The sequence below is a fragment of the Lethenteron reissneri genome, chromosome 2 (genome assembly GCF_015708825.2).
Source record: "Lethenteron reissneri isolate LAM-NWPU_2019-01 chromosome 2, ASM1570882v1, whole genome shotgun sequence".
Classification (NCBI taxonomy): Eukaryota; Metazoa; Chordata; class Hyperoartia; order Petromyzontiformes; family Petromyzontidae; genus Lethenteron; species Lethenteron reissneri.
Genome location: NC_083780.1, coordinates 4,853,655 through 4,879,862, shown reverse-complemented (window position 1 = coordinate 4,879,862; position 26,208 = coordinate 4,853,655). Strand labels below are relative to the sequence as shown.

The 26,208-nt window shown below is 53.1% G+C and overlaps 2 protein-coding genes across 2 annotated transcripts; both read left to right on the top strand.

The window, feature by feature from the left end:
- Positions 1-334: 334 nt before the first annotated feature.
- RPL8 (ribosomal protein L8) lies at positions 335-9,115 on the top strand. The gene is made up of 6 exons (XM_061552021.1): positions 335-404; positions 1,981-2,123; positions 3,495-3,636; positions 7,235-7,453; positions 8,126-8,241; positions 8,813-9,115. The coding sequence occupies exons 2-6, from the start codon at positions 1,986-1,988 to the stop codon at positions 8,969-8,971; spliced, it is 774 nt and encodes a 257-aa protein (XP_061408005.1). The 5' UTR covers positions 335-404; positions 1,981-1,985; the 3' UTR covers positions 8,972-9,115.
- Positions 9,116-12,701: 3,586 nt separating this feature from the next.
- On the top strand, positions 12,702-26,158 carry COPS6 (COP9 signalosome subunit 6). The gene is made up of 10 exons (XM_061551927.1): positions 12,702-12,803; positions 16,993-17,118; positions 18,192-18,323; positions 18,858-18,946; positions 19,837-19,899; positions 21,699-21,746; positions 22,399-22,513; positions 23,405-23,497; positions 24,099-24,199; positions 24,830-26,158. The coding sequence occupies exons 1-10, from the start codon at positions 12,740-12,742 to the stop codon at positions 24,968-24,970; spliced, it is 972 nt and encodes a 323-aa protein (XP_061407911.1). The 5' UTR covers positions 12,702-12,739; the 3' UTR covers positions 24,971-26,158.
- The last annotated feature ends 50 nt before the right edge of the window (positions 26,159-26,208 follow it).

Below are 26,208 nucleotides of genomic sequence, written 5' to 3'. Positions count from 1 at the left end.
GTTGAATTTTTTTATCAACAGAAGTTTTACGACATCCGGGCTCACGTGGCGAGGGGAAGTTGACGTCATAGCGCGCGCACAATAACATTCTAACCACAATTATTTTTAAATTACGAGGTTTTCACCCTTAAAAGATATCCAAGTGCTTATAATAAATCATAATTAATCTATAATGTTTAATGAAGGTTTTTGGTGTAAATTGTAATAACGTCCGGTTACGGCGCGCGGCTAATGACGTCACTTCCGTTTTCGCGAGTCGTGGGAAGTTTGGTGGGGGGCGGGGCTGAGTGGGAGGGGTTCGAGATCTCGCGAGAGTTCGCGGGGGGGGGGAGGGGGCGGGGGTCACAGGCTCGAAATATCGCGAGATTTCCAACGAGATTCCCTTTCTCCTCCGGGATCTACAGGTAATGGCTGTGTGTCGCCTCGCTCGGCGCCCTCAATCCGTTGTCAATCTCTGCCATCCGCCCCCATCGGGGCGACGTTTGCGCGCGAATCGCTCGGCGATGGCGAGGGGGACCTTTCTTCTCGCTCTTGTTTCAGCGATGAGCGATTTTGGACACGAACCCACTTAACGCGACTTCGTTGTGTTGGGAGGCCTGTGAATTTCGGGCCTATGTCAGCGAGGCTTCAGTCTTCGTTAGAGCCCGAGTTATTAATGTTTGCACTTTGTGGTTTAGTTTCGGCTGTTAATGTTCTTCTGATTTGGTACACAATTGGCTTATTTGATCATTAGTTTTAAGAGTGTTTTACCGGTAGGCCACGCTCGGCCTATCGCTTCATAGATTTCTATATAGTACTGCACTTTGGTTAAATGTGTCGATTCTTACTCAAACGCCTGCGACGACATCACTGGGCAGTGCACCAGGCCTCATCGGATGTTATTAAAGCTAAGCGGGGTTGATTCTGGAGAGTAGTTGTATGGGCGACTGCTGTGCATAACAGGGTGTTTTAGGTGGCCCACATTAAGTTGTCGGCATGGGAGCGCAGTGCAGCAAGTTCAGTTGTGCAGTACCTCCTATGCGCCCACATCCAATGTTCCCCTCTCTTTACTGTCCGGCAGTGGTGAATTATTGATCGTATAACCACCACAGAGAGGCCCTCTCGCCCAGGAGTGAATTGAGACGGTGAATTGTCTTGTCCATTGCCTCCGAACTAAAGAGACAAACGAGACAGAGTACACACCAGGCTGAATTGATGGCTACAGTCTTTGAATTCTACATTAAGCGATTGAGTGGTTAAATACCACATGTAAGAACGGCTTGTGCGTACTTGCCCATGAGAGCCTCGCTTGAAGGGCTCTGCGACACATTGGGATATCGCACCCGGCATCCAACGAGGGGTTGAAGGCTTTAACAAACATAAATCTGCACAGATGGATTAAGGAATATTGCCGCACTGGTATTTCCATGCCACCTCGCAGCCCCAAACATGCACATTTATATACTCCCAGGCAGTCTCCCATTCCGAGTACTTGCACTACTTTGATCTCATGGTGTTTTTGCCGTACGCGTGTGTTCGTTTGACTGTACGTGCATGGGCGGCCTGGCGTGGTGCTGGCCAGAAAACCCTCGTGTGCCGTGCCGGCCTTCATAGGTGCTCGCTAACAGCACTTGCCCCAACAGTCTGTTAAGGCTATACGGGGGATCTTGTTCTGTGTACGTGCACGTGTGTGTGGGGATTGGTGGCGCAGTGCTTAGCAGCAAGTCGTCGTGTCTGGGCCCAGACCTCCCGCTTGGTCCCACTGGGCACTTAAATTAAGTAACCCGGTGCAGTGTGTATAAACATCCTCAATGAAGAGACATCTACCCAGTGGGAAATCGCCTTCACCGTGAAGGACCCCGTTGTGTGCCAGTGAAAACTAGGATATAGAGTCACGACTAAACTTTCTGTGGGCGGTGGATTGGAGAACATTCTACGGCGATGAAGACTCGTACCTCACGCCGGCTGTAACAAGTGTTCTCTCTCTGCTGTGTGTTGTAGGAGCCATGGGGCGCGTGATTCGCAGTCAGCGCAAGGGCGCCGGGTCCGTGTTCCGAGCTCACAACAAACACAAGAAGGGGCCTGCGCGCCTCCGCGCCATCGACTACGCCGAGAGGCACGGATACATCAAGGGCATCGTCAAGGTGGGCGCACGGCTGCTGCACGCTCCACATTGAACGCAACCGCACTAACGACTCGAAACGCATGCACCAGGTGCGGTTTATGGCCACGCGAAGTTAGGAAGGCTCACTGCTTACAGGTGACAGGACAGACCCAGGTGTTCGGGGTTGACTAATTTAAATGACTGGCAGATCCACCACCTGTGCTCCTCGCTGTATTTTAGCTGCCCGGCGTTCTATTCGTTGTTGTGAGCATCGCCCCTTCGTCCTCTGTTGTTGCTTGAGGGCGACAGCCTCCCAACTACCCAGTAGCGTTCTTCACGAGCCTCTACACTAGGGGTGGGGAACCTTTTTCCTGCCAAGGGCCATTTGGATATGTATAACATCATTTGCGGGCCATACAAAATTATCAGCTTAAAAATGTGCCTGTTATATTAGGTTAAAAATTTAATTAACTCGCCCCTAATGTGATGGCTGGAATTCCTTCTCTTTGGTGAGGCATGTGATGTTAGCTGGTATTGATGTTGCTGCTATTCGCAACTGCTTTTCCAAGTTTGCTCCTAGAGATTTATTGAATTTCGAGTCCCGCCTGCGGTTGCCTTGGCAGGGCCACACCAAATGATTTCGCGGGCCTCGTACGACCCGCGGGCCGGACGTTCCCCACCCCTGCACTACAACACCACCGTGCACAACCACAGCAACCCCAATTAGTCATACAGTGGCCAAAACGCACCATAATTAATACACCACTAATACTGGCACACGGCATACATCCACACGGCGAGGGTAAGGCTTGTCACTGATGGTGATGTGTTGTCACTCAGTGGTGCTATGAGGTGGAGCCTGTAGGAGTTGGTGCCGCGCAGAAAATAGGTTTGGAAAAACTTTCCATGAGGACATGTGATGCTTTCCAAAACGCTTTTGTCTTCGAAAGTTTTTCACTGGCAGTACAGAAGCTGTTGGGAAAAATGTGTTTACAAATATCCAATGAATCCTCTTGGCGCTCTGTTTCAGCTTGAATGGGATAAGTCCCTAATAGCAACAGAACTTTACACTCTCGTTTCATTCAATTTGAATCCTCTTGACTGAATTTATTGTCCCCCCTTTTGCAGCCGAATGGAGCCTACGCATGAACGCATTAAATATTCTTTGGAAAGTGTTTAAAGCTTCTTGGTTCTTTCGGTAAAGTCATGTAGAAGGGAAATAATAAAATAATAAACATAAAACATAATAAAATAAGTATTATATATTATTATATTGTATTATATTATGTTTTATTATTTTTCTTCTACGTGACTTTACCGAAAGAACCAAGAAGATGAATCCCTGCAGTCACGAAAGCTTTAAATCGAAAAATGTTTTAAAGCTGTAAATTTTCTGTGTGTCTAACCAAAGGATATCATCCACGACCCTGGCCGCGGAGCTCCCCTGGCTAAGGTCATGTTCCGGGACCCGTACCGCTTCAAGAAGCGCACGGAGCTCTTCATCGCGGCCGAGGGCATCCACACGGGGCAGTTCGTCTACTGCGGCAAGAAGGGTACGGCCTCGCCACGACACTCGCCACGACACTCGCCACGACACTCGCCACGACACTCGCCACGACACTCGCCACGACACTCGCCACGACACTCGCCACGACACTCGCCACGACACTCGCCACGACACTCGCCACGACACTCGCCACGGCACTCGCCACGGCACTCGCCACGGCACTCGCCACGGCACTCGCCACGGCACTCGCCACGGCACTCGCCACGGCACTCGCCACGGCACTCGCCACGGCACTCGCCACGACACTCGCCACGACACTCGCCACGGCACTCGCCACGGCACTCGCCACGGCACTCGCCACGGCACTCGCCACGGCACTCGCCACGGCACTCGCCACGGCACTCGCCACGGCACTCGCCACGGCACTCGCCACGGCACTCGCCACGGCACTCGCCACGGCACTCGCCACGGCACTCGCCACGGCACTCGCCACGGCACTCGCCACGGCACTCGCCACGGCACTCGCCACGGCACTCGCCACGGCACTCGCCACGGCACTCGCCACGGCACTCGCCACGGCACTCGCCACGGCACTCGCCACGGCACTCGCCACGGCACTCGCCACGGCACTCGCCACGGCACTCGCCACGGCACTCGCCACGACACTCGCCACGACACTCGCCACGACACTCGCCACGACACTCGCCACGACACTCGCCACGACACTCGCCACGACACTCGCCACGACACTCGCCACGACACTCGCCACGACACTCGCCACGACACTCGCTCTACCACTCGCTCTACCACTCGCTCTACCACTCGCTCTACCACTCGCTCTACCACTCGCTCTACCACTCGCTCGACCACTCGCTCGACCACTCGCTCGACCACTGACTCGACCACTGACTCTACCACTCACTCTACCACTCACTCTACCACTCACTCTACCACTCACTCTACCACTCACTCTACCACTCACTCTACCACTCACTCTACCACTCACTCTACCACTCACTCTACCACTCACTCTACCACTCACTCTACCACTCACTCTACCACTCACTCTACCACTCACACTACCACTCACTCTACCACTCACTCTACCACTCACTCTACCACTCACTCTACCACTCACTCTACCACTCACTCTACCACTCACTCTACCACTCACTCTACCACTCACTCTACCACTCACTCTACCACTCACTCTACCACTCACTCTACCACTCACTCTACCACTCACTCTACCACTCACTCTACCACTCACTCTACCACTCACTCTACCACTCACTCTACCACTCACTCTACCACTCACTCTACCACTCACTCTACCACTCACTCTACCACTCACTCTACCACTCACTCTACCACTCACTCTACCACTCACTCTACCACTCACTCTACCACTCACTCTACCACTCACTCTACCACTCACTCTACCACTCACTCTACCACTCACTCTACCACTCACTCTACCACTCACTCTACCACTCACTCTACCACTCACTCTACCACTCACTCTACCACTCACTCTACCACTCACTCTACCACTCACTCTACCACTCACTCTACCACTCACTCTACCACTCACTCTACCACTCACTCTACCACTCACTCTACCACTCACTCTACCACTCACTCTACCACTCACTCTACCACTCACTCTACCACTCACTCTACCACTCACTCTACCACTCACTCTACCACTCACTCTACCACTCACTCTACCACTCACTCTACCACTCACTCTACCACTCACTCTACCACTCACTCTACCACTCACTCTACCACTCACTCTACCACTCACTCTACCACTCACTCTACCACTCACTCTACCACTCACTCTACCACTCACTCTACCACTCACTCTACCACTCACTCTACCACTCACTCTACCACTCACTCTACCACTCACTCTACCACTCACTCGACCACTCACTCGACCACTCACTCGACCACTCACTCGACCACTCACTCGACCACTCACTCGACCACTCACTCGACCACTCACTCGACCACTCACTCGACCACTCACTCGACCACTCACTCGACCACTCACTCGACCACTCACTCGACCACTCACTCGACCACTCACTCGACCACTCACTCTACCACTCACTCTACCACTCACTCTACCACTCACTCTCCTACTCACCATTAAACTCATGACTCGCTATACTCCCCACGACGTTCACTATACTGCTTCACCACAATGCTCACGAAACCACTCGCTGTGCCTCTCACCCTGTCACTCATTCCATTGCTCGTGACAAGGCTCAATATATCACTCATCACGAGGCTTGCTATATCACTCATCACGACGCTCACCTCACTAATTTAATGTCTCTAAATACCATGCTGCTGTACGTACTCGGGACAAACTTGACTTTCACCCACACTGGGATGGTGATTGTGGCATATTCAATTGCACGTTTGTGCAAATTAAATGTTACCATACACTGTAGTGCTACGTGGGGAGCGTGAATTTTGAACTACCGTACGTAGCCAACCCGTCCTAAGCGGAGGTCCGACTGTGTGACAGTAGTTCTCGCCCTATAGTAGCAGTACCAGCCCTGTAATGTACGTGTTGCCCACTAGCCCAGCTGAGCATGGTTGCTCTTATGAAGAGCTACATCAGTAGCTTTAGTAAATGGGGTTGTCGTTTGGTCCATCAGTTAGCCCAGCTGGGTGGGCAGTATGCGGTCTGTGATTGGACGCTGTCAGCGCAGTGGTTACTGTGGATGTGATGGATGCTGATGCGCTCTATGAATGGGGTTATCGTGCTTGGGTTGGTTACGTCTGTTACTGTGATGGCAACTGTTCGATTTCCATTTACGGCCAACAACAGCGAATATCTGAACCGGTTCTGGTCTTCCCCTAGATCGACTCAACCTTAAATGAGTACTAGGTGTGTGTGTTGTGTAAACATCAACACTGGGGAGAGAAAGACGGCCCGCTGTGTGCTGTCTCGGCCTTTATAGATGCTCGCTAACAGCACTTGCCCATTTGATCATTATGGCGGGACCAAATAATACATGATGGACGAGGCAATTAGATATTTTATTTCTGGGGCACAATTTTTTCCAGGGGTGTACTTAACTCCGAAATCAGTGCTACGCTGCGATATCGAAACGCAGTGAGGACGATTGCGCTGAAACCCTGAACGCTCGTACGCACTGTGGTGGTGCATCGTGTACAGCTCGTCGAGATGAGTCGATCGCCGCATCGCCGACCATCAACATACTATAAAAATTACTGCATCACGGACATTATGCGAGAGCCGGGGTACTATGGTACGCCGGGGTACCGCCATAAGGGTAATTTGTTGAAGGCTGATATGGGAGATATTTGTCTTGGTTGGTAATTGTGAATGTGATGGTTTCTCTGAATATAGTTGACACTAAATGCGGTGAGTACTGTGAATAATGGTGGTTATTGCCAATGCGGTGGTTATTGCCAATGCGGTGGTTATTGCCAATGCGGTGGTTATTGCCAATGCGGTGGTTATTGCCAATGCGGTGGTTATTGCCAATGCGGTGGTTATTGCCAATGTTGTGGTTATTGCCAATGCGGTGGTTATTGCCAATGCGGTGGTTATTGCCAATGCGGTGATTACTGTGGTTGTTTCTTGCCACCTGCAGCCCAGCTAAGTGTGGGGAACGTGCTGCCTGTGGGCGCGATGCCCGAGGGCACCATTGTGTGCTGCGTGGAGGAGAAGAGTGGAGACCGGGGCAAGTTGGCGCGCGCCTCGGGGAACTACGCCACCGTCATCTCACACAACCCCGACACGCACAAGTCCCGCGTGAAGCTGCCCTCGGGCGCCAAGAAGGTCATCTCCTCTGCCAACCGCGCCGTCGTGGGTACGTGGGGGGGGGCTGGTGTGATGTGCACGGAGCGAGGTGTTTGTGGAGTTTGTGGGCACTAGGTTTTGTGTATGTGATGTCTTGTGTGTGTGCCGGTTGTGGTGTGCGTGGGGAGCGGTAGTGTAGCAGTTTGTGCGCTGCACTACGAGCCCGGCGACCCGAGTTCGAATCCACTCACGACCAACACAAGTGGCGATTATCAGAACAAGTTCTGGGCCTCTCCTAGGTCGACTGAGCCTCAAACGAGTACTTGGTGCGGTGTGTAGACATCGCCACTAGGCAGGCAGTCGGCCGGGCGTGTTGCTGGCGACCCACCCCCTCGCATGCTGTGCCGGCCTTCATAGGTGCTCACAAACAGCACTTGCCCCAAAAGCTTAAGGATGTACGAGGGATTTTTGTCTGTGGGGTGAGGGTGGTGTCTTTTTTCATGTCTGTGTAGAGTGTGTACATGTGTTTTTATGGGTACGTGTTTGTGTCTCAAAATTGAATCTTAAATCAACGGCCCTTACCTGAAATTAATTTACCTCTGTTATGGTTTGTGTACTGTGTGGTGCGTATTTTGTGTCGTCTGATTTGGGGTGTGATGTGTGTGGTAAGTCCATGTTGCGGTGTCACTGATGATGTTGGGTGTGATGTGTTTGGTGGTGTGGTCTCCGTTGTTGCTTCCAGGTGTTGTGGCCGGGGGTGGTCGCATTGACAAGCCGATCCTGAAGGCCGGTCGGGCCTACCACAAGTACAAGGCCAAGAGGAACTGCTGGCCTCGCGTGAGGGGTGTGGCCATGAACGTACGTACTTGCACACGAGCACTCGTGCACGTGCGCATTGAAACACAAGCACAATCACTTGCATATACATTCGTATATACAAACAGGTGAGCACACGTACAAAAATCCACAGTTCAGTCTCAACAGACTGGGGGGGCAAGTGCTGTTAGTGAACATCTTTGCAGGCTGGCACGGCACACAAGGGGGTGAGTGGGCGGCACCATGCCTGGCCGCTTTTATCTCCCCATTGGCGATGTTTACACACCATACCAGGTACTCCAATTATCACGGTTGGCTACGTACGCTGCGACAGAAGTTCAACATACGTACTCAATTTAGTCTGAGTTAACTTAGGGGAGGTCCAGAACCGATTCGTAGCACAGTGCGCTAACCTTTGCACTCCCGCTCCCCACTGTCACATTAGCACATTCTCAATAAGTCAGCGCGGAAACGAACACACTGAACGCAGCTGAAATATCAAATTATTTATTGAACAGCCAAAATAAAAATGTTCAATTCAATATTGGTTGGTTGTTTACCAAACCATCGATCTGTGCTCACTCAACGCTTGTATTGTCCACCACCACCACAGCCCGTGGAGCATCCATTCGGTGGAGGAAACCACCAGCACATTGGCAAGCCGTCCACCATCCGCAGGGATGCGCCGGCGGGTCGCAAAGTGGGTCTCATCGCTGCGCGGCGCACGGGTCGACTGCGCGGAACCAAGGTGGTGCTGGACAAGGAGAGCTAAGCGCCACCGCCATGCGACCGTGTGCCGGCGGGACAGTCCACGCGACCGCCAGCATCACCACCGTCGTCACGGTCACCGCCGGCATTTGCGTGCGTCTGCATGTGGTGCCGTCAATAAAGACTTCCACGTTTTTGGAAAAGAGGAGTGCTTGAGTGGTGTGGTGTTCTTTGTGGGTTTCTGGTGGTGGTGTTTGGGCTAGTACAGAGGTTGGCAACCAAAACAACAAGAAGAGCATTTTTTTTAATCACGTTAAAGCTATTATAAGAGCATGTGAATACAAGACGGTCCTTAAATAACGTCGCTTAAGTCTTTATAGAGCCGCATGTAGCTCTGGATCTGTAGGTTGCCGACCCAGGGTTAATGTCTAGATATGGAGAGCGGTGGTGCAGGGGTTAGCGTGCTACACTACAAACCCGGCGTCACGAGTCGGATTCCCTAAATGCACAACACTCTCCCCTAGGCTTAACTGGTCTCAAATGAGTACCCGATGCAATGTATAAACTTCACCATTCGACAAAGTCATGTACTGCTAACCACCCTAATGTGTGCCTTGGCTGGCCTTTATAGGTGTTTGCTAACGGCACTTCCCTCAACAGTACGTGAGGTATGATATTGTGCGGATCGAAGGATCTATTCTCTGTTGAATTTTACGAAGCTGTCGCCACCCTCCAATCCTGCATTTCAACAGTCCATCTAGCGCCAAGAATACTTTGTAATAGCCTTTTGTCAGTCCACTGCAGGATGAAGGCCTCTCCATGCTGCGTCAGTCTTTTTTTTTACCACACTTCAGACTGACTACATGGTGTGGGGTTGGCAACGGATGGTGGTCCAGGTTCGGTTAAGACGTCGCTGCTGCTCATGTGACTTGGAATTTAACTCCGATTTGTGGCTTCAAAGTTCAGTGCGCTCACCACTGTGCTGGCGTTACACACCAGTAAGAGTACAAGGGTGAGTCACGCCTGAGCTACAATAACAGCAACATGCCAATTCGCTCAAATTAACGTTATCAATTTGGGCGATACTCCCTGCTACGACATGGATCGGATAAATGCACATTGACCAAGAAAACGATCTGTGTAAACTACAAAGAGGCCAGAAGATATGCCAGGCTTGTAATTTACACGGGACGGGGATTCGAGAAACTAAACCATTTATTTGTGGCACACTACGAGAAGGGGAGTAGAGGCAGACAGGCGAGTTGGAAAGGGGAATGGAAGTCTACTGGTAGGAACCTGGTTACACCAGCCCACGGGATTATTGTGTCCGTCCATCGTGCATCCAAAAATGAGAGGGTTGGGGCTGGGTGGGGAGGGTGGGGTGGGTTGGGGAGGGGCTGGTCACCCCGTGGTGCCCTTATAAAACTCGACGTTTAACCTACTCACGCCGGCTTGTGCCCGCCCTCAGTCGGCCATATTTGCGGAATACACCACGCCGCCGTTGACCCTGGCCATTGACCGAGCAACCCAACGTTCCTACCAGCTCCCTCCGCAGGACAATGTGTTTAAGATGGACACAGTGGGGGGATGGCACAAGACGAGCATCAGGAAGAGCCGCTGGGGGAACGAGGAGAATGAATGACAGACCGGAGAATGGGAAGTGAGCTTGCACCGAATGGCGTCGGTTTTTGCAGTGGGCGGGGCTAGTGGAGGGATTTAGAATGGAGGTGGTCACACGACTCGAGTGTTTTTTTAATATTTACGGGAGATTTGAACAGAACTAGAAGCATCAACGCGTCGTCTGTTCAGAAAAGCAGCGTGCGAATGGGCTCGGACGCAATTGGGTCGCCAGCAGGTGCGATGGCCGAGATAGACGACGGAGCAGCAGCCAAAGGTGTCGAAACGTCCACGAGGACGGTGCGATCAAAGGGAGATGGAGCGATGCGTTAGGCTCGTGCGTGCAGGAGCGAGATTGATTAATTGCAGGGTCACGGGAGATCGTGAGGTCCTTCACCCAGCAGTGGATAGATCGTGGCTGATGCCGACTGATTGCGAGCTAGTAGTGGGGAGGAGGAGGATGAATCCATGTCAATGTTGAGTCACAGTCGTTTCCTACTTCGCAATTGCCAACCTCTGATCAGTGCTTTGCCTTAACACATTTCTCCTGCGGAGGGAGCTGGTAGGAACGTTGGGTTGCTAGGTCAATGGCCAGGGTCAACGGCGGCGTGGTGTATTCCGCAAATATGCCCGACTGTGAGGGCGGGCACAAGCCGGCGTGAGTAGGTGAAACGTTGAGTTTTATAAGGGCACCACGGGGTGACCAGCCCCTCCCCACCCAGCCCCTCCCCACCCTCCCCACCCAGCCCCTCCCCACCCAGCCCCTCCCCACCCACCCCACCCAGCCCCTCCCCACCCTCCCCACCCAGCCCCTCCCCACCCTCCCCACCCAGCCCCTCCCCACCCACCCCACCCAGCCCCTCCCCACCCTCCCCACCCAGCCCCTCCCCACCCACCCCACCCAGCCCCTCCCCACCCAGCCCACCCAGCCCCTCCCCACCCTCCCCACCCAGCCCCTCCCCACCCAGCCCCCACCCCACCCAGCCCCACCCCACCCAGCCCCTCCCCACCCAGCCCCTCCCTGCACGACGGACGGACACAATAATCCCCTGTGGGCTGGTGTAACCAGGAGGTTCCTTCCAGTATTACATCCCAATTCAGACCTGACCGGTCACCCCGTGTCCCTTACACATCTCAACGTTCATCCTACAAGTCCCATGACAAGCGAGAATCACAAATAGACGAAACATTTATATTTTTTTTCTTGCCCATATTGAAACTGTACTTAGTATGGACCCGAAAACTAAAATTCCCATGTACGATCTTGATTTGAAGCTTTCGTGACTGCAGCAATCCATACTCGTTGGTTCTTTCGGTAAATTCACGTAGTTTTATTTTTTTATTTCCCATGTACTGTATACAAATACGGGGTTTTAAACCGTATGGGTTGACGCGTAATGCAATTGCGTTAAGCAGCCCACGGTAGGTGGTACTCATTTTACCGACCAAGAAGAGACGATGATGAGGATGAGGGTTAGGTAAAGGCGATCACAAACAACCTTTTTTGGATTCGAACCAACAGTTTCACAAACTCACGAATCATATACTTGTCAGCAGTAGCAATTACAAAAGCTCTCCCAGTCAGTGCGTTTATCGAAGCTACCAAATACAATCACCTCGCTGCGTAAACGCATTACCGCTTTCCGTTGTTGACAGATTCGCACTCTTGCGCCCCCATAATTTTTAAGATCGATGCGTTTATCGATTAAAGTTATGGAATATATTACGCGTGCAAGCGGCCAACAAAGCTCGCTTAATTTTTTTGGGGAATAATGTTAATATTAATACTATTTATACGGTAACATCATTTTGGTGATGCTGCTTTGACAGTGGTTCGCACAAAAACACAAAAAAAACCTCAACACATTCTTCAACAACAACAACAACAACGTGTGTGTGGCCTCCTTAAAAGTAAAAAAAATATAACAGGCGACGTTTCGGGCAATGGCCCTCCACCCGAGTAAGTACAATCCATCCAGGATAGCAATGTCCAGATGTCTTGTGACCCCACCAATTAATCAACCACCCACACGATTTTAATTGTTCCTTTGCACAGTAACTTGTTTTAAATAACAACCTCATTTAAAAAAAATATTTAAACACAAGACAGCAATGAAGTTGTAAAGATTTACAAGTATCTGTACCACCCCAATGGACCAATTCATCAGTGGCGAATGTGAAGCCGCCCAATCGGGAGACATTCGAGAGGTCAACGATGGCAGCAGCGGCAGCAGCGATGGCGGCTCCCGTCAGCATGGAAGTCGACACGGGCACCCCGGGTAACAACAACAACAACAACCACCACAACAACAACAACAAGCAGAGAACAACAACAACAACAATAACCACCACGAGCACACCGGGCACAGACGGGAGAGGCTCGATGAGAGGCGGGCGATGTTCGGGCTCGATGCTGTCGTGTTTATCACGCCCGGCGGCCGCTGCATCCGCGGGTCAACTCAGTCGGTCAACTCGCTCCGTCTCAACTCGTCAACTCGCTCCGTCTCAACTAACAACTCGCTCCGTCATCTCGTCAACTCACATCTCGCTCCGTCAACTCCGTCATCTCCGTTAACTCGCTCCGTCTCAACTCGCTCCGTCATCTCGTCAACTCACAACTCGCTCCGTCTCAACTCGCTCCGTCAACTCGTCATCTCGCTCCGTCATCTCGCTCCGTCATCTCCGTCAACTCACAACTCGCTCCGTCTCAACTCGCTCCGTCATCTCCGTCAACTCGCTCCGTCTCAACTCGTCATCTCGCTCCGTCAACTCCGTCATCTCCGTCAACTCGCTCCGTCAACTCCGTCATCTCCGTCAACTCGCTCCGTCTCAACTCGCTCCGTCAACTCGTCATCTCGCTCCGTCAACTCGCTCCGTCAACTCCGTCATCTCCGTCAACTCGCTCCGTCTCAACTCGCTCCGTCAACTCGTCATCTCGCTCCGTCAACTCGCTCCGTCAACTCCGTCATCTCCGTCAACTCGCTCCGTCTCAACTCGTCATCTCGCTCCGTCAACTCCGTCATCTCCGTCAACTCGCTCCGTCTCAACTCGTCATCTCGCTCCGTCAACTCCGTCATCTCCGTCATCTCGCTCCGTCAACTCCGTCATCTCCGTCAACTCGCTCCGTCAACTCGTCAACTCGCTCCGTCAACTCCGTCATCTCCGTCAACTCGCTCCGTCATCTCCGTCAACTCGCTCCGTCTCAACTCGCTCCGTCAACTCGTCAACTCGCTCCGTCAACTCCGTCAACTCACAACTCGCTCCGTCTCAACTCGCTCCGTCATCTCCGTCAACTCGCTCCGTCTCAACTCGTCATCTCGCTCCGTCAACTCCGTCATCTCCGTCAACTCGCTCCGTCTCAACTCGTCATCTCGCTCCGTCAACTCCGTCATCTCCGTCAACTCGCTCCGTCTCAACTCGTCATCTCGCTCCGTCAACTCCGTCATCTCCGTCATCTCGCTCCGTCAACTCCGTCATCTCCGTCAACTCGCTCCGTCAACTCGTCAACTCGCTCCGTCAACTCCGTCATCTCCGTCAACTCGCTCCGTCATCTCCGTCAACTCGCTCCGTCTCAACTCGCTCCGTCAACTCGTCAACTCGCTCCGTCAACTCCGTCAACTCACAACTCGCTCCGTCTCAACTCGCTCCGTCATCTCCGTCAACTCGCTCCGTCTCAACTCGTCATCTCGCTCCGTCAACTCCGTCATCTCCGTCAACTCGCTCCGTCTCAACTCGTCATCTCGCTCCGTCAACTCCGTCATCTCCGTCAACTCGCTCCGTCTCAACTCGCTCCGTCAACTCCGTCATCTCCGTCAACTCGCTCCGTCAACTCCGTCATCTCCGTCAACTCGCTCCGTCAACTCGTCAACTCGCTCCGTCAACTCCGTCAACTCCGTCAACTCGCTCCGTCAACTCCGTCATCTCCGTCAACTCGCTCCGTCAACTCCGTCAACTCGCTCCGTCAACTCCGTCATCTCCGTCAACTCGCTCCGTCAACTCGTCAACTCGCTCCGTCAACTCCGTCATCTCCGTCAACTCGCTCCGTCAACTCCGTCATCTCCGTCAACTCGCTCCGTCAACTCCGTCAACTCGCTCCGTCAACTCCGTCATCTCCGTCAACTCGCTCCGTCATCTCCGTCAACTCGCTCCGTCAACTCCGTCATCTCCGTCAACTCGCTCCGTCAACTCGTCAACTCGCTCCGTCAACTCCGTCATCTCCGTCAACTCGCTCCGTCAACTCCGTCATCTCCGTCAACTCGCTCCGTCAACTCCGTCAACTCGCTCCGTCAACTCCGTCATCTCCGTCAACTCGCTCCGTCAACTCCGTCATCTCCGTCAACTCGCTCCGTCATCTCCGTCAACTCGCTCCGTCAACTCCGTCATCTCCGTCAACTCGCTCCGTCAACTCGTCAACTCGCTCCGTCAACTCCGTCATCTCCGTCAACTCGCTCCGTCAACTCGTCAACTCGCTCCGTCATCTCCGTCAACTCCGTCAACTCGCTCCGTCAACTCCGTCATCTCCGTCAACTCGCTCCGTCAACTCCGTCAACTCGCTCCGTCAACTCGTCATCTCGCTCCGTCAACTCGCTCCGTCATCTCCGTCAACTCGCTCCGTCTCAACTCGCAACTCACAACTCGCTCCGTCATCTCGCTCCGTCAACTCGTCATCTCGCTCCGTCAACTCGCTCCGTCAACTCCGTCAACTCGCATCTCGCTCCGTCATCTCCGTCAACTCGCTCCGTCTCAACTCGCAACTCACAACTCGCTCCGTCATCTCGCTCCGTCAACTCGTCAACTCGCTCCGTGAACTCACTCGGTCAACCAATGGCACCGCGTCTGTCCCGTCACCTCCCGCCGCCGGCGAGCGAGCCCCCGACGCTTCCCCCGGTGTGGCCTCAGAGGTGCACCCAGCCTGGCACGGGCGCCGCGGTGACGTCGCAGTCACTTCGCGGCGGGGCTGTTGTTGTTGTTGTTTACACCGACAGGGGAGGAGGCGGAGGAGGCGCCGCAGGGATCCGTGGAGTGATTTGTGACGAGGTTTTGTTCACTCAAATAGTGGGTTGAACGTGCGCGCTGTGGCGGTGGTCGTTGTGGTGGTGGTTGTGGTAGTGCTGGTGGTGGTTGTGGTAGTACTGGTGGTGGTTGTGGTAGTACTGGTGGTGGTTGTGGTAGTACTGGTGGTGGTTGTGGTAGTGCTGGTTGTGGTAGTTACTGGTGGTGATTATGGTAGTGCTGTGGATGGTGGTGATTATGGTAGTGCTGTGGATGGTGGTGGTTATGGTAGTACTGGTGGTGGTTGTGGTAGTACTGGTGGTGGTTGTGGTAGTACTGGTGGTGGTTATGGTAGTGATGTTGCTGGTGGTGGTTGTGGTAGTACTGGTGGTGGTTGTGGTAGTGATGTTGCTGGTGGTGGTTGTGGTAGTACTGGTGGTGGTTGTGGTAGTGATGTTGCTGGTGGTGGTTGTGGTAGTACTGGTGGTGGTTGTGGTAGTGATGTTGCTGGTGGTGGTTGTGGTAGTACTGGTGGTGGTTGTGGTAGTGATGTTGCTGGTGGTGGTTGTGGTAGTACTGGTGGTGGTTATGGTTGTGCTGGTGGTGGTTGTGGTAGTACTGGTGGTGGTTGTGGTAGTACTGGTGGTGGTTGTGGTAGTACTGGTGGTGGTTGTGGTAGTACTGGTGGTGGTTGTGGTAGTACTGGTGGTGGTTGTGGTAGTACTGGTGGTGATTGTGGTAGTACTGGTGGTGGTTATGGTAGTTACTGGTGGTGATTATGGTAGTGCTGGTGGTGGTTGTGGTAGTACTGGTGGTGGTTGTGGTAGTACTGCTGGTGGTTGTGGTAGTGCTGGTGGTGGTTGTGGTAGTACTGGTGGTGGTTGTGGTAGTGCTGGTGGTGGTTGTGGTAGTACTGGTGGTGGTTATGGTAGTACTGGTGGTGGTTATGCTAGTGCTGTGGATGAATGTGGGTATGGTAGTGATGTGGATGGTGGTTATATCAGTGATGTTGGTAGTGGTTATGGTAGTACTGTTTGTGGTGGTGGTGGTGGTGTTGGCAATGCTGATTGTGGTTAGAGTAGTGATGCTGGTAGTGGTTATGGTAGTACTGTTTGTGGTGGTGATGGTGGTTATGGCAGTATCGTGGGTGGTGATGTTGGTGGTAGTGCTGATCGTGGTTATGGTAGTGCTCTTGGTGATGTGATGATCATGTTGATGGTGATGTCAATGTTGTGAGTGTGCAAACCCTGAGTTACCAGAGTGGTGATGTTGTTGTTGGTGATGGTGATGATGTCGATGGTGATGGTGGTGATGGTGATGGTACACTTGGTAGCACGATGGCAGTGATCGTGATGTCAGGGTGATAACACTGATTGCGGCAGTGTGCAGATGGTGCCGTCGGCGATGCGACTGTTGTGATGTCGGCGCTGTTGATGTTGAAGATGATGTCGGTGGTGATGTTGGTGATGGCTGCAGGGGTGAGCGTGATGGCAGTGGCTGCGGTTACGGGCAGCGTCTCCGTGTCTCTCCACCCCCTCGTCATCCTCAACATCTCCGAGCACTGGACCCGACTTCGAGCCCAGGAGGGGCGGCCTATGCAAGGTGCCTGCTCCGCTTCATCATCCTGCTCCTCATCCTCCTCTCTATGCTTAACGTCATCCTTTTTGATCCTCAATCTTCTCAGAATTGTTAACCTTAAAATCATAATCTTCCTCCTCGTACTTGTGCCCCGGCGGCGAGATGTTAACTACCTCACCTGGGATGTGCAGGAGGTCGTGGGTTTTATCCTGACCCTGATGACTGTTTATTTGGAGTTTGCATGTTCTCCTCGTGATCGCGTGGCTTTTTGTCCAGGTCCCGCGGTTTTTCCCCTCCGCATTTAGAATCAACACGCGTTTAGAGTATTTGGCCACGAGGAAATTTCCACGCGATAAGCCACTTCGTTGAGCTATCGTTTGTGGCCAGGTCGCTTCTGAAAAATAGCTGTTTCGCTCAGTGGGTCTTACCTGGTAAAATAAAAACAAGTTTAGTTTTACACATCAACTTCCTCATCTTCCTTTTTCTTCTAATCCTATCTTTCCTTCATCCCTCCTTCCTGATGATCTCTCCCTCTTCATAATTTCGTATTTTTCTTCTCGCACTCCTCTTCGTAGCTTCTCCTCAACCTCACCCTTGTCAGGCCCACTCTCTGTGCCGTCATTACGTGCGAGGCCACTCGATTTTCAAGCTTTCTACCGTACATGATGAAGCTCCAAGCAGTTTCGGTGAAAAGTCACCGTGTGTTTATGTTGGATTCAGTCGGGAAAAGTCTTAAGCCAACAGCGCCACCACCACCACCGGTGTGGAGGAACCACTTCATTGGTAAGAATCCGATCGCCACATTGGCCAATATATGTGTAAACGAGACAATCTTGTCGGGTGGTGGAGGGTTAATGACAAGAGTTTCGGTGTAAAACTACCACGTGGCCTGACCCCAGAAGCATATACGGATCAGTGTGACGTCATCTTTCATCGCGATGATATCGTGCGCTGCATGTCGTCATCTCGCGTGGCTTGAGACGTAACGATCGCTACCCACGACTGAGTGGCTTGCCGGGGTCAGAGCCGTGCATTGGCGAGCGTTACGGAGTCCGCTTGCGCGCGGGTGATCCGTTGTGCTTTGTGCGTGGGGTCAGTCGTGGGAGCGCTGATCGGGAAGCAGGAGGGGAGAAACATCGAGGTGATGAACTCGTTCGAGCTCCTCTTCACCGAGACGGACGGACGCACGGACATCGACAAGGAGTACTACTACACCAAGGAGGAACAGTGTAGGGCATCACACACCCATATGTATACGGACACACACGTATATGGACACACATACATATACGGACACGCACATGTATACAGACAAACACACACATGGACACACACACACATATGTATACAGACATATACATATGTATGCGGACACACACATGTAAATGTACACACACACCCAAATGATCACCCTATAGTCTTAACAGACCGTTGGGGCAAGTGCTGTTAGCAAGCACCTATGAAGGCCAGCACCGCACACAAGCGGGTGGGTGGCCAGCACGAAGCCCTGTCGCTTTTGTCTCCCCATGGCGATGTTTACACACCGCACCAGGTCCTCATTTGAGGCTGAGTCGAGGCCCAATGCCAGTTCAGATGATCGCCACTGATATTATCCATGGCCATGAATCGCACTCGGTTCCCTGATGTCATAGCACAGTGTGCCAACCACTGCGCGCACCTCTCCCCTAGCACACACACGCACCCATGTACACAGTGGTAGTGAGTGTGTGTAATGAGTGCCGCGTGCATCTCTCTTTGTGAAGTCAAGCAGGTGTTCAAGGACCTGGACTTCTTGGGCTGGTACACGACGGGGGAGACACCAAACCCCTCCGACATCTACATCCACAAGCAGGTGCATGGGGCTCACTCACCCTCCACTCACCCACTCACTCACCCACCCACTCACTCACCCACTCACTCACTCACCTACTGACTCATCTACTCGTCCGTTACATCCACAAGCAGGTGCATGGGGCTCACTCACCCTCCACTCATCCACTCACTCACCCACCCACTCACTCACCCACTCACTCACCTACTGACTCATCTACTCGCCCGTTACATCCACAAGCAGGTGCATGGGGCTCACTCACCCTCCACTCATCCACTCACTCACCCACCCACTCACTCACCCACTCACTCACCTACTGACTCATCTAATCGTCTATTAAATCTACATCCAAAAGCAGGTGCGTGAGGCCCAGTAACAACTCCACTCACCCACTCACTCACCCACTCACTCACCCACTCACTCACCTACTGACTCATCTACTCGTCCGTTACATCTACATCCACAAGCAGGTGCGTGAGGCCCACTAACAACTCCACTCACCCACTCACTCATCCACTCACCCACTCACTCACCCACTCAACTACATCCTACACACTCACCTACTCACTCATCCACTTACTCACCTACTCGCCCATTACATCCACAAGCAGGCACGTGGGGCTCACTCACCCTCCACTCGCCCACTCGCCCACTCATCCACTCACCCACTAACTCACCCACTCATTCACCCACCCACTCACTCACCCATTACATCTATATTCACAAACAGTCACGCAGTGTCCAATATACATTTCAGGTGTCCCTTGTCAGACGTTGTTTCTGTCTCGTCTGTACTGTTTGTGTCGTTTGTACTCTCCCTCTCGTTTGTCCTGTCTATCTTGTTTGTATGTGTGTATGCTCTAACTATAATCCCCAACCACCCGAACACTTTGTGTTGTGTTTGTGCACAGATTTGTGAAATCAACGAAAGCCCGATATTCCTGAAGCTCAACCCTCAAACCAAACACACGGACGTGAGTACAGATACGCACGCACACACGTGCACAGGTGTACATAAACGCACTCGCATACACACACAGGTATATACGTGCACACAGAGACAAAGATACCATATATAGCATTAACAGCCTGTGCTGTTTGTGAGCAGCTACGAAGGCCGACACGGCACACGAGGGGGTAGGGCACCGCGCCTGGCCACCTTTGTCTCCCTGTACTGATGTTTACACGCCGCACCGACGATATTGTTCGCGTGATACAATCCCAAGGCAGCTGAACCATTTAATAGGAGGGGGGGGGGGCGTTATGGAGAATGGGGTCCGTGGCCGCCGTAAACGGGAGGCATCACGACAGAGAGAGGGTGCGTTATTTGAATGGGCGGGGGGGGGGGGATAACATGGGGAACCCCGCACCTCCGATTAATGCAGTTAGCTACGTACGGTGCGAAAGAAGTTCAACGTACTTCCATATAAACGCCCCTAAAAACAATCGGCGTACATACGGCCGATGTGCGTTTGTATTTCCCCTCCGCATATGATGTACTCGATTGAGACTGAGTCGACCAGGGAGAGGTCCAGAACCAGCGAGGATAATCGTCACCGACGTTGGCCTTGAGCGAGAATCGAACTCGGGTCGTCGCAGGTTCGTCACGCCGTGCGCTAACCCGCTTCGCTGCCGCTCCCCCCACGTACAGGGATACTCAAACAACAACCCGGAGTCTCGCACAACAGCGACAAGGCAAAGACACAAACACACACAGCGAGTCGAACAGCACTGGTGGTGCATCTGCCAGTCGTCTCATTCATTCATAACAGAGGTTACGTTTTTTTTAGTCAACCCATGGCACCGGGGTTTAGAGCATTGGTCGGCAAACCTGCAGCTTCGGAGCCACATGCGGCGGCTCTCTTTAGGGGTTTCTGCTCCGTGATGTTTATTTACGAATGACCACCGTCTCGTATTCACATTGCATTGTGGCGGCTCTTGACACGTTGATTTTTTTAACCGAAATTCTGAAGAACGAAAAATGGCTCTCCTTGTTATTTTGGTTGACAAACCGCCCCTTAAGCTTGGTGGTGTTCATTCAGACGCTGTCTTTCCGACAGCCCTGTTTTTCACCTGAGGACGGCTGCTTGCGTTGTGGCCGAAACGTCGTGGGAATTGTATTTTATTATGTTTTATTTTTGTTATTTTATTATTTCCCTTCTACGTGACTTTACCGAAAGAACCAAGAAGATGAAACCGCCCCTTGGCTGCTATGCACTTCCACGCGATAAGCCACTTTAGTTGAGTTACCAATTGTGGCCAGGTCGCTTCTGAAAAGAGCTACATAGCTCAGTTGGGCCTTACCTAATAAAATTAAAATAGTTTATTATACCAGGTAAGGCCCACTGAGCTATACAGCTCTTTTTCAGAAGCGACTTGGCCGCAAATGACAGGTCAACGAAGTGGATTATCACGTGGACATTCATAGCAGCCAAATACTCTAAAGGCATTGTTTGTAAATGTGGAGGAAAAAAACGGAAGACCCGGAGAATAATCCACACGACCACGGGGAAAACACTCCAAATATACAGGCATCACGGTCGGGATCGAACCCATGACCTCCTGCACACCAGGCGAGGCAGTTAACATCTTGTGACCTCTTGCCGACAGCAGTGAACCTTCCACACTTCACATGGCCTCAAAGTTCACCGAGCCTGGCACAAGCGGCGTGGTGACGTCACTGCTACTAAGTTGGCGAATGGTTGCCGTTGTTGTTATGTGTCTATGTGTATGTGTTTACACGTGTGTGTGTGTGTCTGTCTTAATGCCACAGTTGCCGGTCAGTGTCTATGAGTCGGTGATTGACCTCGTGAACGGAGAGGTGAGAGAGACCTGTGCGCAGCACACCTTGAACACAGCCTGCACACGGATACCACAAATAGACAACGCACACAGACACCGCACGCAGACACCGCACAAGACACCGCACATCACACAGACATCACACACAGACACCACATACAAACACCGCACACAGACATCACACACAGACACCGCACAGAGACACCGCACAGAGACACCGCACACAGACACCGCACACAAACACCGCACACAGACACCGCACACAGACACCGCACACAGACACCGCACACAGACACCGCACAGAGACACCGCACAGAGACACCGCACACAGACACCGCACACAGACACCGCATACAGACACTGCACACAGACACTGCACATCACACAGACATCACACACAGACACCACACACACCTTGTACACATCCACCACACAGACACCGCACATCACACAGACATCACACACAGACACCACACATCACACACACCCCGCGCACAGACACAACACCACACACACGCAGACATATTGTGTGTGTACGTCACACCGCGTTTCTTATACTGTATCGTCATGTGCATGTATCGCGTATCTAATTGTTCTCCGTGCGCAACCATGCGGTGTGCGCGTGTGTATCGCCTGCGTATCGTCACCGTGCTGCGCGTCATGCGGACCAGGCGACGATGCTGCTGGTGGAGCTGCCATACACACTCGCCACCGAGGAGGCCGAGAGGATCGGTGTCGACCACGTCGCGCGCATGAGCAGCACCGACTCGGGGGACGGCTCCACGGGTAATGCAAGCTCCTCTCGCCCGCTAGCCGACTCGCTCGCCCGCCCGCCCGCACGCTAGTCCACTCGCCCGCACGCTAGTCATCACTCACACTCGTTACTCTCTCACTCACCCTCACATTCTTCACTCGCTCATTCACCCGCACACTCATCACTCACTGATCCGCACGCTCATCACTCACTCACCCGCACGCTCATCACTCACTCACCCACACACTCATCACTCACTCACCCTCACATTCTTCACTCGCTCATTCACCCGCACACTCATCACTCACTCACCCGCAGACTCATCACTCACTCACCCGCACACTCATCACTCACTCACTCACACTCATCACTCACTCACACTCATCACTCACTCACCCTCACACTCATCACTCACTTGCCCACTAGCCCACTCGCTCACCCGCACTCATCACTCACCCTCATATTCATCACTCACTCACCCGCAAGCTCGCTCCTCACTCGCTCACTCACCACACACAAGTCAAAACCGCTCACGAACTCAATCACCCGCTCATTCACTCATTCAACAACAACCGCCATTCACCACTAAGTGGCGGTGACGTCACCACGACGCTTGTGCCAGGCTGTGTGCACCTTGAGGCCACGTGAAGTGTCGAAAGCCCGCTGGCAGGAGGTCACGGGGCAGACCCAGGTGCCACGGGTCGACTGACTGAGACGACACTCATTCACACACTCACTCACCTACTTACCTCACTTACTCACTCACTCACATACTCATCTACACGCTCACCCACACAGAGTCTATATAATTGCTGGTCGGAAGATTAATTTATTGTTGAATGTCTGTTGGCTTCTGCAGTGCACAGTGGTGGTGGTGGTTGTAGTTGTCGTTGCTGTGTTTGTTGTTGTGGTTTGCGCGGTAGTGGCTGAGCACCTGTTGGCACAGCACAGCGCCATCAAGATGCTGCACAACCGAGTGAGGGTCATCCTCCAGCACATGCGCGCCATTCAAGCCGGTACTCGTGCGTGCACACACACACAACAACAACAACATTCCCCACTAAGTGGTCGTGACATCACCACGGCACTTGTGCCAGGCTAGATGCACACTGATGCTGTCACGTGAAGTGAGAAAGGCTCAATGATCAGGTCACCAGACAGAGCCAGGCATTATGGGTTAATTAAGATGGTTGCCATAAAAATCACAAAGACAAATATCCCTCCCATATCGCCATTAACAGACTGTTAGGGCAAGTTCTGCCCGACACCTCCTTGTGTGTAAAAATTCACACGAGGGGGTGGGTGGCCAGCACCACGCCCGACCGCCTTTGTCTCCCTGGTGGCATCGGTGGCCGTGAGCGGGAATCGAATTCGGCTCACCGGGTTCGTAGCACAGCGCGCTAACTGCTACACTCGCGCTCCTCATACGTAAATAAACACACACACGGACACATTTGCCGGTGTTCATAGCTGCTCGCTAACAACTCATTTTGCCATACGTCTGTTCACGGCCATACCGTGGAACCTTTGTTTTGCGTTGTTTGCGTGCACGTGTCTCCACGTGTCCGTGTCTCCACATGTCCGCGTGTCCGTGTGTCCGCGTGTCTGCCCTCGCAGGTGAGCTCCCAGTAGTTCACGAGATTCTGCGCGATGCGAACAGCCTGTGCCACCGTCTGCCTGTCATCAGCACCACCTCCTTCCAGGAGGACTTCTTCGACGTAAGTCGTCTTCGCACAATTGTGTCTTCGTCAGCCGCGCCATCGCCACGGGCAGAAACCGTCCTTTGTTGGAACCCTTTCGGTCACAACGCTGGTTTCACCGCAGCGGGCCGGCCGTCAGGGGATATGCCCCGGAAGATGACGTTGAGGAGTTCAATCCGCAGTCACTGATACTTAACGATAGGCTTAACTTGTTGTTTTAACAGGTAAGGCTCACCGAGTTACATAGCTGTTTTTCAAAAGCGATCTGACTGTCTTAAATGATAGCTCAACGAAGTGGCTCATCATCACGTGAAAATTAATAGCAGCAGCGAAAATACTCTGGAACGCACTGTGATTCAAAATGTGGAGGGGAAAACTGGAGGACCCGGAGAAAAATCCACTTCACCACGGGGAGAGTGGGAGAGACATGAAAACTCCAAATATACAGCAGCAGGCGTCAGGGTTGAGATAAAACCCACGACCACCTGTATACCTGGCGAGGTAGTTAACACCACCACGACCAGTGCACCACCACCAGATGTTGTTCATAGTGCGTCGCACCAGTCTTAATTAGCTTCTCGCTAACAGCACTTGCCCCGACAGTGTGTATAGGCTACATGGGGTTTCTTTGTCTCTCTGCGTGAGCAGCAATGCAACGACGTGGCACTCATGGCGTACCTCGGAGCTGTGACTCGCAGCTGCAACACAGGAAACCTCTTTGTGAACAAGTTCAACACCCTGTACGACCGGCAGGGCGTGGGGCGGCGCATGCGGGGGCTGTTCTTCTGAGAACGCGGGAGGCGCGCACACACCGCACACGCCGCAAACACCGCACACACCGCAAACACCGCACACACACCGCAAACACCGCACACACCGCACACACCGCAAACACCGCACACACACCGCAAACACTGCACACACCGCAAACACCGCACACACCGCACACACCGCACACACCGCACACACCGCACACACCGCACACACCGCACACACCGCACACACCGCACACACCGCAAACACCGCACACACACCGCAAACACTGCACACACCGCACACACCGCAAACACCGCACACACCGCACACACCGCAAACACCGCACACACCGCACACACCGCACACACCGCACACACCGCAAACACCGCACACACCGCAAACACCGCACACACCGCAAACACCGCAAACACTGCACACACCGCACACACCGCACACACCGCACACACACCGCACGCACCGCACACGCCGCACGCACCGCACGCACCGCACACACCGCAAACACCGCACACACACCGCACACACCGCACACGCCGCAAACACCGCACACACCGCACACACCGCACACACCGCACACGCCGCACACACCGCACACGCCGCAAACACCGCACACACCGCAAACACCGCACACACCGCACACACCGCACACACCGCACACACCGCACACACCGCACAAATACCACTCACGTCACACGTCCCACATGTCACACCGTGAGGACGCACCACACGAGGACTCTCCACACACGCTCACCACACATGCACACACCTCAGACACACCACACACATGCGCGCACACACCACACGCACACTCAGCACGCGCACCACATGTGCACACACACCAGACGCACGCTCCGCACACACGCAACTATACGTGCACACTCCACACACACACGTACAACACGTGTGCACACACCGCAGATACACCACACAGCAGACACCACACACGTACTGCACACGTATGCACACTCCACACACGAAACACACAAAACCCACGTGCACCACGCCCTTCGCAATCCCAACTGTGACACGAACGCGTTCGCACACAGGCGCACACAGGCGCACTGATGCAGTGCCGCAGTGCTGCTCGCACTCGGCGCACACAGGAAGCAAGGAGGAGCAGCTCTGCAGCAAGGGCACGGAGGCGTTTATTTGGGGGTGGGGGGGGACTGTGACCTCGTAATAAATTCTCACATTCGCACTCGAGAGGTCTTGTCGCGAGCTGTGGCGGATGCGTGCATGTGGGCATACGAGAG